At 37.6% G+C, this 14,185-nt stretch overlaps 1 protein-coding gene across 2 annotated transcripts in view; it reads right to left on the bottom strand.

Moving 5' to 3' along the window:
* Positions 1-14,185, bottom strand: part of LOC145260324 (myosin-VIIa-like) — a 965,294-nt gene that overhangs the window by 17,729 nt on the left and 933,380 nt on the right. For both annotated transcript variants that reach the window (XM_080118214.1, XM_080118215.1), the window contains 3 exons: positions 13,066-13,147; positions 10,999-11,080; positions 6,746-6,846 (listed from right to left, as the gene is read on the bottom strand). In XM_080118214.1, coding sequence (XP_079974340.1) covers positions 6,746-6,846; positions 10,999-11,080; positions 13,066-13,147 — 265 coding nt within the window. The remainder of the gene's footprint in view (positions 1-6,745; positions 6,847-10,998; positions 11,081-13,065; positions 13,148-14,185) is intronic.

Raw genomic sequence — 14,185 nt, 5'->3', positions numbered from 1 at the left:
TATATAAATATTTTTTACTGCGATTTTGCCAATATGACATGTTAGCGTAACGGTTAGAGTACCGGGGGTTGGTGGAAAGATTTTAGGTTCAATCCCGTGTATTGTTTTTTTATATTTAAAAAACCGAACTTTAAAAGAGGATTCAGCATACAGTTCCATAGCAAAGGTGATAAAATCCCACTTTGGGGGTTCATTTAACTAGTTCCCTTTTAACAGTTGCCCTCAGTAGTTCTACTTGAACTGTTCTGTGCCTCGCCATATACTCAATCCATCGGATGAGTACTGGTGGCACATTGAGTTCTCGTAGCAACTTGAACATACTACTGAAGGGTATGTTGTCAAAAGCTCCAACAATATCTAAAAAGACACCGAGTGCCATCTCCTTTTTTGTTAGTTTACGCTCTATACAGATCACAAATTCATGAACCGCAGTCTCGGTAGAGACCCTGGCTCGGAACTACTGTGATTGAATGATAAATATTGCATAAATGTGTGCTTGAGAGCTAATTTTTTTGACAATCATTAATAAATATTATAAATTTATATATTAATACAATAGCAATGCCTGGAAAAATCATGGATTATATGGAAAAATGCGCGCATAAAAAGTAATATTCTTAAGATTTTATTCAACCTGGAAAAGTGAAGGACAAGAAATTCAACCTGGAAAGTAAAGAACAAGATATTCTAGTAAAGTAAAAAATAAGAATTTTTTAGACTTAAAATATTGCAGCTAAAAAATGAATTAAATGATCCTAATTATGATATAATAAAATTATTAATTTTTATGTAAATTATAAAATTATTAATTCCATCTACTAACTAACTAACTAATGAATTAATTTTATTCAAACAATTTTCACTACATAAATATATGCAAATAATAGGGGGGAAATAATTTCAATCCAGCGACTGACACCCTTTCTAACTCAGCAATAAACAACAACATATGCAAATAATAAATAAAATATTTATCAATATTCAAATTTTATTTTTAGCTGCAATATTTTAAGTCTAAAAAATTCTTATTTTTTACTTTACTAGAATATCTTGTTCTTTACTTTCCAGGTTGAATTTCTTGTCCTTTACTTTTCCAGGTTTAATAAAATCTTAAGAATATTACTTTTCATGCGCGCATTTTTCCATATAATATATATATATATAAAATGATTGCAGCACCTTTACATGTGATTGCTGCCTCAGTATTGAGCACTCTTGTATTAACCTTGTTAAAACTTTATTGGTTACTTCACCTCTGGAAAATAATAACCTTGGATTATATATAACAAACATTTGCCGACAATTTATTGTACAATATGTTAGCTAAACGTTGTAATTTTAGTGCATGTATATATCTCTGTGGAAATCAAGAATCGGTTGCCACCCATAGCATTCAGAGAGGATGGAAAATTATTCCATGCATTATCATCTCCAGCATTACTGGAGAGTGATGTCACTATCGATATTTGATGCACTGCTACTATTAACTTGGCCTTTTTGGTCAAGATCAAAGTGTAGTATCTGTTCCGGCAGATGCTGCACTTAAGATAATTTGTACCAGTCAATGGAGGGGAAACCCTCTATACTGGGACAATTATTATTTTTGGTAACCAGAGTGCCCCCTTTTTGCCTACTTTAAGGGGAGCTGGTTTTTACCTCACATTAAAAACGGCCTTGTGCCTAATTTGCTCAGTGGGGGAGCAAATAAACACCATCTGTTCCGGCAGATGCTGCACTTAAGATAATTTGTACCAGTCAATGGAGGGGAAACCCTCTATACTGGGACAATTATTATTTTTGGTAACCAGAGTGCCCCCTTTTTGCCTACTTTTAGGGGAGCTGGTTTTTACCTCACATTAAAAACGGCCTTGTGCCTAATTTGCTCAGTGGGGGAGCAAATAAATACCATCTGTTCCGGCAGATACTGCAAGCTATGACTAGCTATGACTAGCTATGACTAGCAAAGACCAGATGTGGGGGCAACCCCACATGCCAGACCATTAACCAGCTCCCATTTCCCACCTCTCGGGAGCTGGTCCCCCTTTTTCCCTTCCCCCTCCCTTCACTCCTCACATTAAAAATCGGCCTTGTGCCTAATTTGCTCGGTGGGGGAGCAAATAAATACCATATGTTCCGGCAGATGCTGCACTTAAGATAATTTGTACCAGTCAATGGAGGGGAAACCCTCTATACTGGGACAATTATTATTTTTGGTAACCAGAGTGACCCCTTTTAGGGGAGCTGGTTTTTACCTCACATTAAAAACGGCCTTGTGCCTAATTTGCTCAGTGGGGGAGCAAATAAATACCATCTGTTCCGGCAGATACTGCAAGCTATGACTAGCTATGACTAGCAAAGACCAGATGTGGGGGCAACCCCACATGTCTGACCATTAACCAGCTCCCATTTCCCACCTCTCGGGAGCTGGTCTCCTTTTTTTCCCTTCCCCCTCCCTTCACTCCTCACATTAAAAATTGGCCTTGTGCCTAATTTGCTCGGTGGGGGAGCAAATAAACACCATCTGTTCCGGCAGATACTGCAAGCTATGACTAGCTATGACTAGCAAGGACCAGATGTGGGGGCAACCCCACATGCCTGACCTTTAACCAGCTCCCATTTCCCACCTCTCGGGAGCTGGTCCCCTTTTCCCCTTCCCCCTCCCTTCACTCCTCACATTAAAAATCGGCCTTGTGCCTAATTTGCTCAGTGGGGGAGCAAATAAATACCATCTGTTCCGGCAGATGCTGCAAGCTATGACTAGCTATGACTAGCAAAGATCAGATGTGGGGGCAACCCCACATGCCTGACCTTTAACCAGCTTCCATTTCCCACCTCTCGGGAGCTGGTCTCCTTTTTTTCCCTTCCCCCTCCCTTCACTCCTCACATTAAAAATCGGCCTTGTGCCTAATTTGCTCGGTGGGGGAGCAAATAAATACCATCTGTTCCGGCAGATGCTGCAAGCTATGACTAGCTATGACTAGCAAAGATCAGATGTGGGGGCAACCCCACATGCCTGACCTTTAACCAGCTTCCATTTCCCACCTCTCGGGAGCTGGTCTCCTTTTTTTCCCTTCCCCCTCCCTTCACTCCTCACATTAAAAATTGGCCTTGTGCCTAATTTGCTCGGTGGGGGAGCAAATAAACACCATCTGTTCCGGCAGATACTGCAAGCTATGACTAGCTATGACTAGCAAGGACCAGATGTGGGGGCAACCCCACATGCCTGACCTTTAACCAGCTCCCATTTCCCACCTCTCGGGAGCTGGTCCCCTTTTCCCCTTCCCCCTCCCTTCACTCCTCACATTAAAAATCGGCCTTGTGCCTAATTTGCTCGGTGGGGGAGCAAATAAATACCATCTGTTCCGGCAGATACTGCAAGCTATGACTAGCTATGACTAGCAAAGATCAGATGTGGGGGCAACCCCACATGCCTGACCATTAACCAGCTTCCATTTCCCACCTCTCGGGAGCTGGTCTCCTTTTTTTCCCTTCCCCCTCCCTTCACTCCTCACATTAAAAATCGGCCTTGTGCCTAATTTGCTCGGTGGGGGAGCAAATAAATACCATCTGTTCCGGCAGATGCTGCAAGCTATGACTAGCTATGACTAGCAAAGATCAGATGTGGGGGCAACCCCACATGCCTGACCTTTAACCAGCTTCCATTTCCCACCTCTCGGGAGCTGGTCTCCTTTTTTTCCCTTCCCCCTCCCTTCACTCCTCACATTAAAAATTGGCCTTGTGCCTAATTTGCTCGGTGGGGGAGCAAATAAACACCATCTGTTCCGGCAGATACTGCAAGCTATGACTAGCTATGACTAGCAAGGACCAGATGTGGGGGCAACCCCACATGTCTGACCATTAACCAGCTCCCATTTCCCACCTCTCGGGAGCTGGTCCCCTTTTCCCCTTCCCCCTCCCTTCACTCCTCACATTAAAAATCGGCCTTGTGCCTAATTTGCTCAGTGGGGGAGCAAATAAATACCATCTGTTCCGGCAGATGCTGCAAGCTATGACTAGCTATGACTAGCAAAGATCAGATGTGGGGGCAACCCCACATGCCTGACCTTTAACCAGCTTCCATTTCCCACCTCTCGGGAGCTGGTCTCCTTTTTTTCCCTTCCCCCTCCCTTCACTCCTCACATTAAAAATCGGCCTTGTGCCTAATTTGCTCGGTGGGGGAGCAAATAAATACCATCTGTTCCGGCAGATGCTGCAAGCTATGACTAGCTATGACTAGCAAAGATCAGATGTGGGGGCAACCCCACATGCCTGACCTTTAACCAGCTTCCATTTCCCACCTCTCGGGAGCTGGTCTCCTTTTTTTCCCTTCCCCCTCCCTTCACTCCTCACATTAAAAATTGGCCTTGTGCCTAATTTGCTCGGTGGGGGAGCAAATAAACACCATCTGTTCCGGCAGATACTGCAAGCTATGACTAGCTATGACTAGCAAGGACCAGATGTGGGGGCAACCCCACATGCCTGACCTTTAACCAGCTCCCATTTCCCACCTCTCGGGAGCTGGTCCCCTTTTTTCCCTTCCCCCTCCCTTCACTCCTCACATTAAAAATTGGCCTTGTGCCTAATTTGCTCGGTGGGGGAGCAAATAAATACCATCTGTTCCGGCAGATGCTGCACTTAAGATAATTTGTACCAGTCAATGGAGGGGAAACCCTCTATACTGGGACAATTATTATTTTTGGTAACCAGAGTGACCCCTTTTAGGGGAGCTGGTTTTTACCTCACATTAAAAACGGCCTTGTGCCTAATTTGCTCAGTGGGGGAGCAAATAAATACCATCTGTTCCGGCAGATACTGCAAGCTATGACTAGCTATGACTAGCAAAGACCAGATGTGGGGGCAACCCCACATGTCTGACCATTAACCAGCTCCTATTTCCCACCTCTCGGGAGCTGGTCCCCTTTTCCCCTTCCCCCTCCCTTCACTCCTCACATTAAAAATCGGCCTTGTGCCTAATTTGCTCGGTGGGGGAGCAAATAAATACCATCTGTTCCGGCAGATGCTGCAAGCTATGACTAGCTATGACTAGCAAAGATCAGATGTGGGGGCAACCCCACATGCCTGACCTTTAACTAGCTTCCATTTCCCACCTCTCGGGAGCTGGTCTCCTTTTTTTCCCTTCCCCCTCCCTTCACTCCTCACATTAAAAATTGGCCTTGTGCCTAATTTGCTCGGTGGGGGAGCAAATAAATACCATCTGTTCCGGCAGATGCTGCAAGCTATGACTAGCTATGACTAGCAAAGATCAGATGTGGGGGCAACCCCACATGCCTGACCTTTAACCAGCTTCCATTTCCCACCTCTCGGGAGCTGGTCTCCTTTTTTTCCCTTCCCCCTCCCTTCACTCCTCACATTAAAAATTGGCCTTGTGCCTAATTTGCTCGGTGGGGGAGCAAATAAATACCATCTGTTACTGCAAGCAAAGACCATATGTCAGGGCGACCCCACATATAAGACCTTGGGCACGGGGGGATAAGATCAAAGTGTCTGTTCCGGCAGATGCTGCAAGCAAAGACTAGCTATGACTAGCAAAGACCATATGTGGGGTTACCCCCACATATCTGAACTTGGTCAAGGTACGGATCACCCTACGACCACAGTTACTATCCAGCTCCCATTCCCACCTCTCGGGAGCAGGATCCCCCTTTCCCTCCCCCCTCCCTCTCTCTCCACATTAAAAAACGGCCTTGTGCCTAATTTGCTCAGTGGGGAAGCAAATAAATACTGACCCCACATATAAGACCTTGGTCAATGAAGGGGCAACCCTTCATACCAATTGTCACTATCCAGCTCCCCTACTCCCCAGGGAGTTGGTCCCCATTTCCCCTTCACTCCTCACTTTAAAAATCGGCCTTGTGCCTAATTTGCTCAGTGGGGGAGCAAATAAATACCTCAAAGTGTAGTATCTGTTCTTCAGATACTGCACTTCAATTTCTTGTTCTGTTTCGGTGGAGGATCAGTCCTTCACGACTGAGACAATTTTTTATTTTAAAAAACGACCCTGGTGTCTAATTCTGTCCCATGGGGAGGCATGGTAAATAGGTACTATTACTAGGTATTTCTTTATATTGATTATGAAAAGAATACCCATCCTAGGATAGGTAAAATTTATTCCTCTAACAGAAGTTTTTGCACAACTTTCATGTCTCCTTACAAAGATTAAAATCAAGATATAATGATAGTTAAACTTTATGTTTAGAATCCTTATTCTAATTTTGATCAAAATCTGTTACATGATTTTCATTCTAGAAAATGTCTAAAATTGAAGGCTTAAACTTAATAGGTCTTAAGAAAAAATTACAATTCAGGGAATCTTGCTTAATTCATGTCTAATGACTATGAATCAAATTTAATGTAAACCTGAAATATTTGAATTTTCAAATAGGAGTTTGTGCCCATATTATGCACCTATAAAGATCCTTTAAAATACCTCAAAGAAATTGAAATCTGGAGAATATTTAATTTATTTTTAATCCCTTTGCTTAAAATTTTATAAAGAATTGGAGATATTTGAATTTTTATGAAGAATGAAACTAGTAATAAGAAACCTTTTCATATTACTGCTTATGTAAAAGAACAAATAGAAAGTATACATATATATATATATATATATATATATATATATATATATATATATATATGTTTATGGATCATAATGTTAATTAGTTTTTCACGAGTGCGTCCTCTACATAGAAATATATATAACCATCTACAAGTTTATTATTACCTTAAACATAAGTCTAGGGTCTCTGCTGGAGCCAGTCTTCATCAGACGTTCCCATTTGCTGACAGTATCTGAAAGGCGTTCATCCGAAGACATATTGCGTTCTGAAAATATTGATAAGAGAGAAAAAAAGTTTATGATATGACAATGTTTTGTGATAACTTAGACTGATAGTCAAAAGACACAACTGCATGAAAATAATCATTTTGGTTTGTCACATGTCACGAAATGATTTGTGATTGATCACATTAAATTCTGATTAGTAACATTTAAGGAAAAAAAAAAAAAAGTTGATGTTTGTTAAGATTGGCACTTATGGCAGCATTTAAAATTAAAGAAAAATACATAAATGTCTGTATGATGTACGTACCAGTCATAGGATGGAGATGAAAAAATAAAAATAAAAAAATTCACGTAATTTGATCATGTACTTTTAGTCTTTTTATTCAAGAAAATTAAATTTTACTGTTTCGACGAGGGTGAAAAAAGAATGAAATCAACGAATTGGTAGACAAGGGCAGACAACTCTAATACACGTGGAGACTATTAAAATAATCATTGATTAACTCCCCTTAATATGTTCTCTAGAGAAACATGGCCTCATCTGTTACTTATGGGTAAAAAACATCAAATTTGTTTTTTGTAAATAAAAAAACATACTTGATCAATTTTTGTGATTTGTGGAATATAGTTTCTTCAATCTATGACAAGTAGATACAATGGAAAAGTTTTTCTTCACTTTTTTGGGGGTTTTTCGCTGTAAGTGCCAATCTGAATAAGCACGAAAAGATTTAATAAGAAAACTGTTGGAACTTTGACCAACATCTCGATGGGCTACTTTCTATGAGAGATTTTATGTCTGTAACGAGAAAGATGATTTACAAAACAATGTCAAAACCTGATGAAGACTTTTTAAGTCAAAAATTGTTTATTCTTTAAGATAAATAATTTATTCTAAGGAGAAAAAGAAAAAAGGGGGGGGGAGAAGAAAACCACATTGTTATCCGGCTTTTTTTAACTTCTATAATAAAAAAAAAAGTTGGTATTATTCAATAACATAACACAGATGTACGTATGTAAACGAATGCAAATTACATCCAGTGAAGAAGAGAAGACTATAAAAAGGAAAAAGAGAGCGATTGCAGCAGAAACGTGGATAACACTCGAGAACACGATTACGTGAGGGACGTCACAATAATAAAAAGAAAATGAGAAAATAAATGTTGTTGTACAAAATAACAAGCGAGTTGGAGTTATTTCCTATTTTTTGTCTTGGTCTCCTTTGTGACTGAAACTAGACACAACGTGTGTTGGTTTCTGGACAACGTTATACTGTATCCTCCTACATCCTCCACCTGACTTTGGGAATCCCTCCTTCTGAGGCACTACCTCCTGTAAGTATGCCCTGATGACAGTAAATCGAAAACAGTTAGACATTTACGACTTAAACTTGTTGAACAAATCAAACACAGAACGAAGTTTATTTGTGCTGAATATGGTTCCATCCATCCATAGCCCATGAGCCCCTGGGGTGGGGCATAGGCCATCTACAACTTTTGTAGATGTTTTGTAGTGAGGAGTTTTTTTTTTTTTTTTTTTTTTTTTTACAGGGTGAGGGTGCTTGCCCCATGCCCAACCTTCCCAGAAGGTACATACAGCGCCTAGCCTTCCCAAATGGTCACCGATCTGGTACTGGCCAGGCTCAACGTTTGGTGATCTGGCGAGAACTAGTGTGTCAACGTGATATGCTGAATATGAATGAATTTAAAAAAAGATCCCTGAATCAGAATTACCCTGGATCCAAAAGTGACCTGAAAATAGGAATGGGGTGATAAAAAGTTGCTATGGCCAAATAGGATTTAAAATCAATCCAACCATCTGCGATTGTGGAGAAGTGAACCATTTAATGTAGCACTTCTTTGTCTGCATCTTGAAATATCTTGCAGATTACAACAATAATTTGTTAAAAAAAAGGGAACTATCATATGACGTCATGATTGTGCGTAAATCAAAATGTGGATTCCATGAACAAAGCTTCTTTCTTAGAATTGCACGCCTGTGGAACTCTGTTCCGTATGCCTGCTTCCCACCTGACTACAACTTGGATGTCTTCAAGTCCAACGTTAACAAATTCCTAATGAACCGCCCCCTTAAGTAAACACTTCATCAAATCTCCGCACTAATGTAATGTACTTGCAATAGCCCTTATCCCTGAGTGGCTTCCTGGCCTTGATAAGTGGTGACCACCGTATAAAAAAAAAAGGAAAAAAAAAAAAAAAAAAGACTTGCAAAGAAGAATGTTCCTTTTATCTTTTTTTATAATTCCCAATTTTTAAGTCATGAATCTCTACTATTCTGTAAAAGTCACTTTGTTTGTGTGTGTGTGTATGTGTGTGTGTGTGTGAGAGAGAGTTCCTTCCTCATTGGTTCCGAAACGTCTGAGCCTATCTTTTTCAAATTTTACACAAAGTTAATTTATATTTCTTAGATATGTTTTATGCAGAAATTTATCGGATAAGTATCGAAAATCACAAAATATCCGTTCCTAAAAATAGTTTTTTTCTTATAGATAAAAAAGAATAATTTTTTTCACACTGGCAAGGGAGATAATAAAATTTTAGCAATGATTTCTTCTTAAGAAAAAGAATTATTGACATCTGGAGATATAGCTCAGTTGTAGAGCATTCGACTACAGATCGAATGATCCCATGTTCAAGCCCGGGTCTCACTATTTGATTTGATTTTTTTCTTATTAATGAGTTCAATCTACAACAAAAGAGGTACCATTTAAAATTGCTGCAAATCATTTCTTCATTTGGATATTTTAAAACGAAATATTAATCAGAAGTGAGCATTCATCATCAATCCCAAATATCAATTGACGTGATGTTGTAAACAAACACATACGGAAGTCAATGAATGATATTATCATTATTATCTATTTATTTATATTCCTCGTAATATATAATAATCAATAGAGGATTGATTCTATAATAATGCGTACGCATTCTGCATAAATTAAAATATAAGCGTATTGTATGACTGGGCAATGCCGGGCGTCCAGCTAGTAAAATATAATAAAACTAGTACATATCATCCATCAAAAATGATGAAAAAAGCTTATGCTTCTCCAGTGTTTGCAGTAATATTCATACAATGGTTCAGTGGTTAACAACACAGACTGACAACCTAGGTATCCCAAGTTCGAATCCCGTTCATTCCACAAAAATAACTTTTACTTGGGATGTTAGCAACCTTTACGTGGTCCTCCCATAATTTCTCCATAGAATTCTGATTAGAAAAATATCGGGGAAACCAATGCCAACAATAGAATCTTCAGATTCATGTGATATGATGATAGAATTATGTCAGTAATTTAATTTTTCATATATAAATTGTCATTTCTGATGACCTAAAAGAAATCACCTTTAATTTTTCATTCAAAGTGAATCATTTTAGATCGTAGGATTGTTGAACTTGCTTTCTTACTTCCCTTCATCACTTGAAATGGATTCGTCTGGGGTTTAGAAAAAGGTAGGTGTTTTACTAATTTTTGTGTGACAGACCAGATTTATAGTTATTTATAAACAGATTTATAGTTATTTATAAACAAATAAATACACATTGGCCTTTATTATAGAGTGAAGGATAAAATATTTATCATAGAAATAACAAAAAGTAAATAAAGACATTTTTTTATTTCTATTTTTATTTTTTTACTCATGTTCACCCCCAAATGACACGTATCGCCATTTAGATGTAAGCGGCTGCTATTTGAGACCATGTTTAAAGGAGATGAGCAAGATGTTAGTTTACATTACATTTAAACTTATGTACGTCAATATAGTTAAGGAAGCAGGTAACAGGAAGGGAATTCCAAAGTTTAGCTGTTTGAGGGAAGAAACTATTAGAGTAGAAGGCCTTCCGGCATTTAGGGACCTCTACAGTGAAGGCGTGTGATTTTGTTGCTAAGCGGGTTTGTCAGGGTTATGTATGTCGAAGGGGCACAAGTGTGATAAGTTCATCAGAGCACATTCCATTAAAATACTCGTAAAATAGGCAACATTGTGGCGATGAGACAAGGGTTGGCATCTGAGGATCTCTACTGTATAGGGGTGAGATTTTGCTGCTGTTGGGTTTGTTGGGTGTATTTACGTTGAAGGAGGTACAAGAGCTTGTAGTTCGTCGGAGCATCTACCATGAAAATACTTAACAAGCAGAAGGATACAATATTTCGTCGTTCTTGACAAACTCACCTGTAGTTCCTATGTACTCATAGAGAGCAAAGCATTCTGCATCGGATCGCATACCAATTTTAGCTTTCACAGTTTTTATTATCTGGAAAAAATAAATAGAAATTAGTAAAGAAAAAAAATGATAATGAAATCAAAACATTTTTAATCTTTTTTTTTTTTTTTTTGAGCTTTTCTTCATCTCAAACATTTTTCATTTTTTCTTTCCAATATTCTTTTGGAACAAATATATTTTTTTTCATTATTAAAAAAAAACAAAATTTGTTAATGAATGTCATCCCATAATATTCAATATTTTTCTGCTGAATCATTTTTACCCTGAATTTGTAATTGATTCTTTCAACTGTAAATTTCATGAAAAAAAAAAAAAAAATGAGAGCGGATTATTGATTTATAAAAAATACTAATATCATTTTTTTTTTCTACATTTTTTATTGAGTACTAGTGGAGCCGGGTAGGGCGCGGCTTAAATATATTTTAATTTATGCAGATTTCATATTTATTATCAGTGTGCCTAATATATATTACTGAATTCAAAAATTAAAAAAAAAAATTCTTTGGTGCCATCAGCTAGAATTGAAACCAAAACATTTAGCACTCTGTGTTCTCTACCGTTTGAGCCAGATAAGAAAGATTTCAAATTAAACCATTTCAAGCTATGAAATATGTTGGCAAGTTGAAATGAATAGTTTGTATTTCAACATGCCAACATAGTTCTGTATGCGTTATTCATCCAAACAAAGATTTTTACTCGTTACATCCTTGTGTATGATTACTATTTTCTGTTAATTTCAGTTTTATGTGACGAGTAGTTTAAATATTTTCATACAGACACACATACATACATAATCTACTGTCTTATTTATATAGATGGGAAAGATGATTGATGACTCAGGAATTCAAGCTTGTATGGTTACATGGTCTCCTCTTACCCACTTCGCCTCTAAGGGCATCAGCTTCACTAAGTCGTTTTCTTGGAAATCATTTTCTAAAAGCTGTTCAACACATGCCAGCAAATAAAACTGACGTTACGAGGTGCCTTCAATAAGTTTCCAGACTTTTTTCATATGGGCACTTTTATTGATATTACACGCATGAAACTCTAGTCCCATTCGAAGTAATCTCCTCCAGCTGTAATGCACTTATTGTAACATTCCAATAACTTCTGAAAGGTTCCATGGAAGTCCTCTTATGTGAGCGTGTTAATGACTCTCGTCACAGCCTCTTCCATCTCCTTAGTTGTCTCATAACGACAGTCTCTACAGTTTTCCTAGAGCTTAGAGAATAACCAAAAGTCGTAAGGAGCAAGGTCTGGACTATAGGGAGGATGAGGAACTATTCTGATCTCCATCTTGGTAAAATAGTCTGATCTTTTCTGAGCACCATCGGGACAAACTTTACGCAAAATTTCTGTATCTTCAGTTTCTCATGAATAACTGCATGTACAGTTCCCACACTGACATCAAACTCTGCACCTATTGTCTCTATAGACACATGACAGTCCTTATCCATGAAATTCTTTATTTGGCCAATCAACTTTGGTGTTCTGACTTCTTTACCCGTCCCGCACCTCTCATCATCGCTTACAGACTTCCTGCCTTCCTTTAATCTTTTATGCCACTCAAAAACTGATGCCTGATTCATGCAAGATGGTCCAAAAGCAGTTTGAAGCATTCCATATGTTTCCGTGGCATTTTTGTTTCAAGTTTTGAACAATTTTATTGCATATCGTTCTTCTAAAGTGTCCTCATGTACAGATTCCATTTTTGAAATTCACCAGCTGTGCGAATTATGCTTTAGTAAGGTGTATTCCAGTTCCTGCTGTAGCTGTTCATTTGAACCTGAAATCATAAAAATTGGTCAGTCATCTCATAAGATGTATAGCAATAACATACTGAATTTTTAAGAGACTATGAAAATTTTAAATATCTGTACAAAAAAGTCTGGAAACTTATAGAAGGCACATCGTAAACCGATGATATTTGAATCTACTGCAATTAAGTATATGTCTTAAACAATTTGAGATAACGGATATGCAAAATAATTTTGGATGGAAAATATGAAACTTACTTCACCACAAGTGGCGGCAGAATCAAACTCTACAATTCTTTGTTCTCCATTTAAGAAGTAAATCCGTTCTGCTATAGGTTTTCTGCGGGAGGAACAAGAAAATAGTCAACATTACAAAGTTGAAATTAAGAATCAAACAAAATACACAGAATACTAGCATCTATCAATTAGCTTATACACGTCGAAATATCCATTTTTTTGTCCGTAATAATAACAACTAACAGAATGACGTAGAAATTCCACATTTTTTCTTTATCAATCTGTATTAATCTATATAATTATAAAACTCAAATGACCTTGTAACGGGTGTTGTAACCCAACATCCGGTTTACGACTTCCGGTTGTGCATGCGTACATAAACATAAACCCATAACAGCGTAAACAAATAAACACAAATCGCTGGACCAGTTTCGTTTGACCAAATGGACGTCCTTAGAAAAGCGAATATCTTAAATTTATTGAATAAAAAACTTCAAGATATGGGAAGCAAACGCAAATAAAACGTATAATCATCGACCTGTTTCATGTATATGATATATATTATACTAAATAATCAATGCAACAATAAAACATATTGTTTTACTGTGTACGTTTTCAGCATCCCAATTGTTTTTGCATTTAAATTATCCAAATAAACAATTGTTAATACTTTCTGCTTTTTTTTTTACATCATTCATTTCCGTATTACATGTAAGCTATTTTAACACAACTTTCCTACAAATAAATCTACTTTAACCCATTGACAACCATAAGAGCATTTTACAATGGCGATTTACCCACCGCCTTCCTTTTTTTAAAATTTATTCTCCATTTTTTAATACACCTTTCTTAAAAACATTCATACATTTTCTCTTACACTCCCAACATAAATAACCCCGAAAATGTTTTTTAAATTGCGTTACAAATAAATAATCAATGTGACAATAAAACGTATTGTTTTACTGTGTACGTTTTCAGCATCCCAACTGTTTTTTTTTTGCATTTAAATTAAAAAATATATCAAAATTTGAATTTAACTTTAAGTATTATGGTATCTGTTCAGTGCACATTTGCCTATAAGTATAGCAAACCACTTATAAGTTTTTTTTTAAAAAATAAACAATTATAAACAGAACAACTC

The sequence above is a fragment of the Euprymna scolopes genome, chromosome 36, assembly GCF_053919585.1.
Source record: "Euprymna scolopes isolate OS-2025 chromosome 36, ASM5391958v1, whole genome shotgun sequence".
Classification (NCBI taxonomy): Eukaryota; Metazoa; Mollusca; class Cephalopoda; order Sepiida; family Sepiolidae; genus Euprymna; species Euprymna scolopes.
Note: the sequence above shows the minus strand (reverse complement) of the source record. Positions and strands in the feature narration are given on the sequence as shown.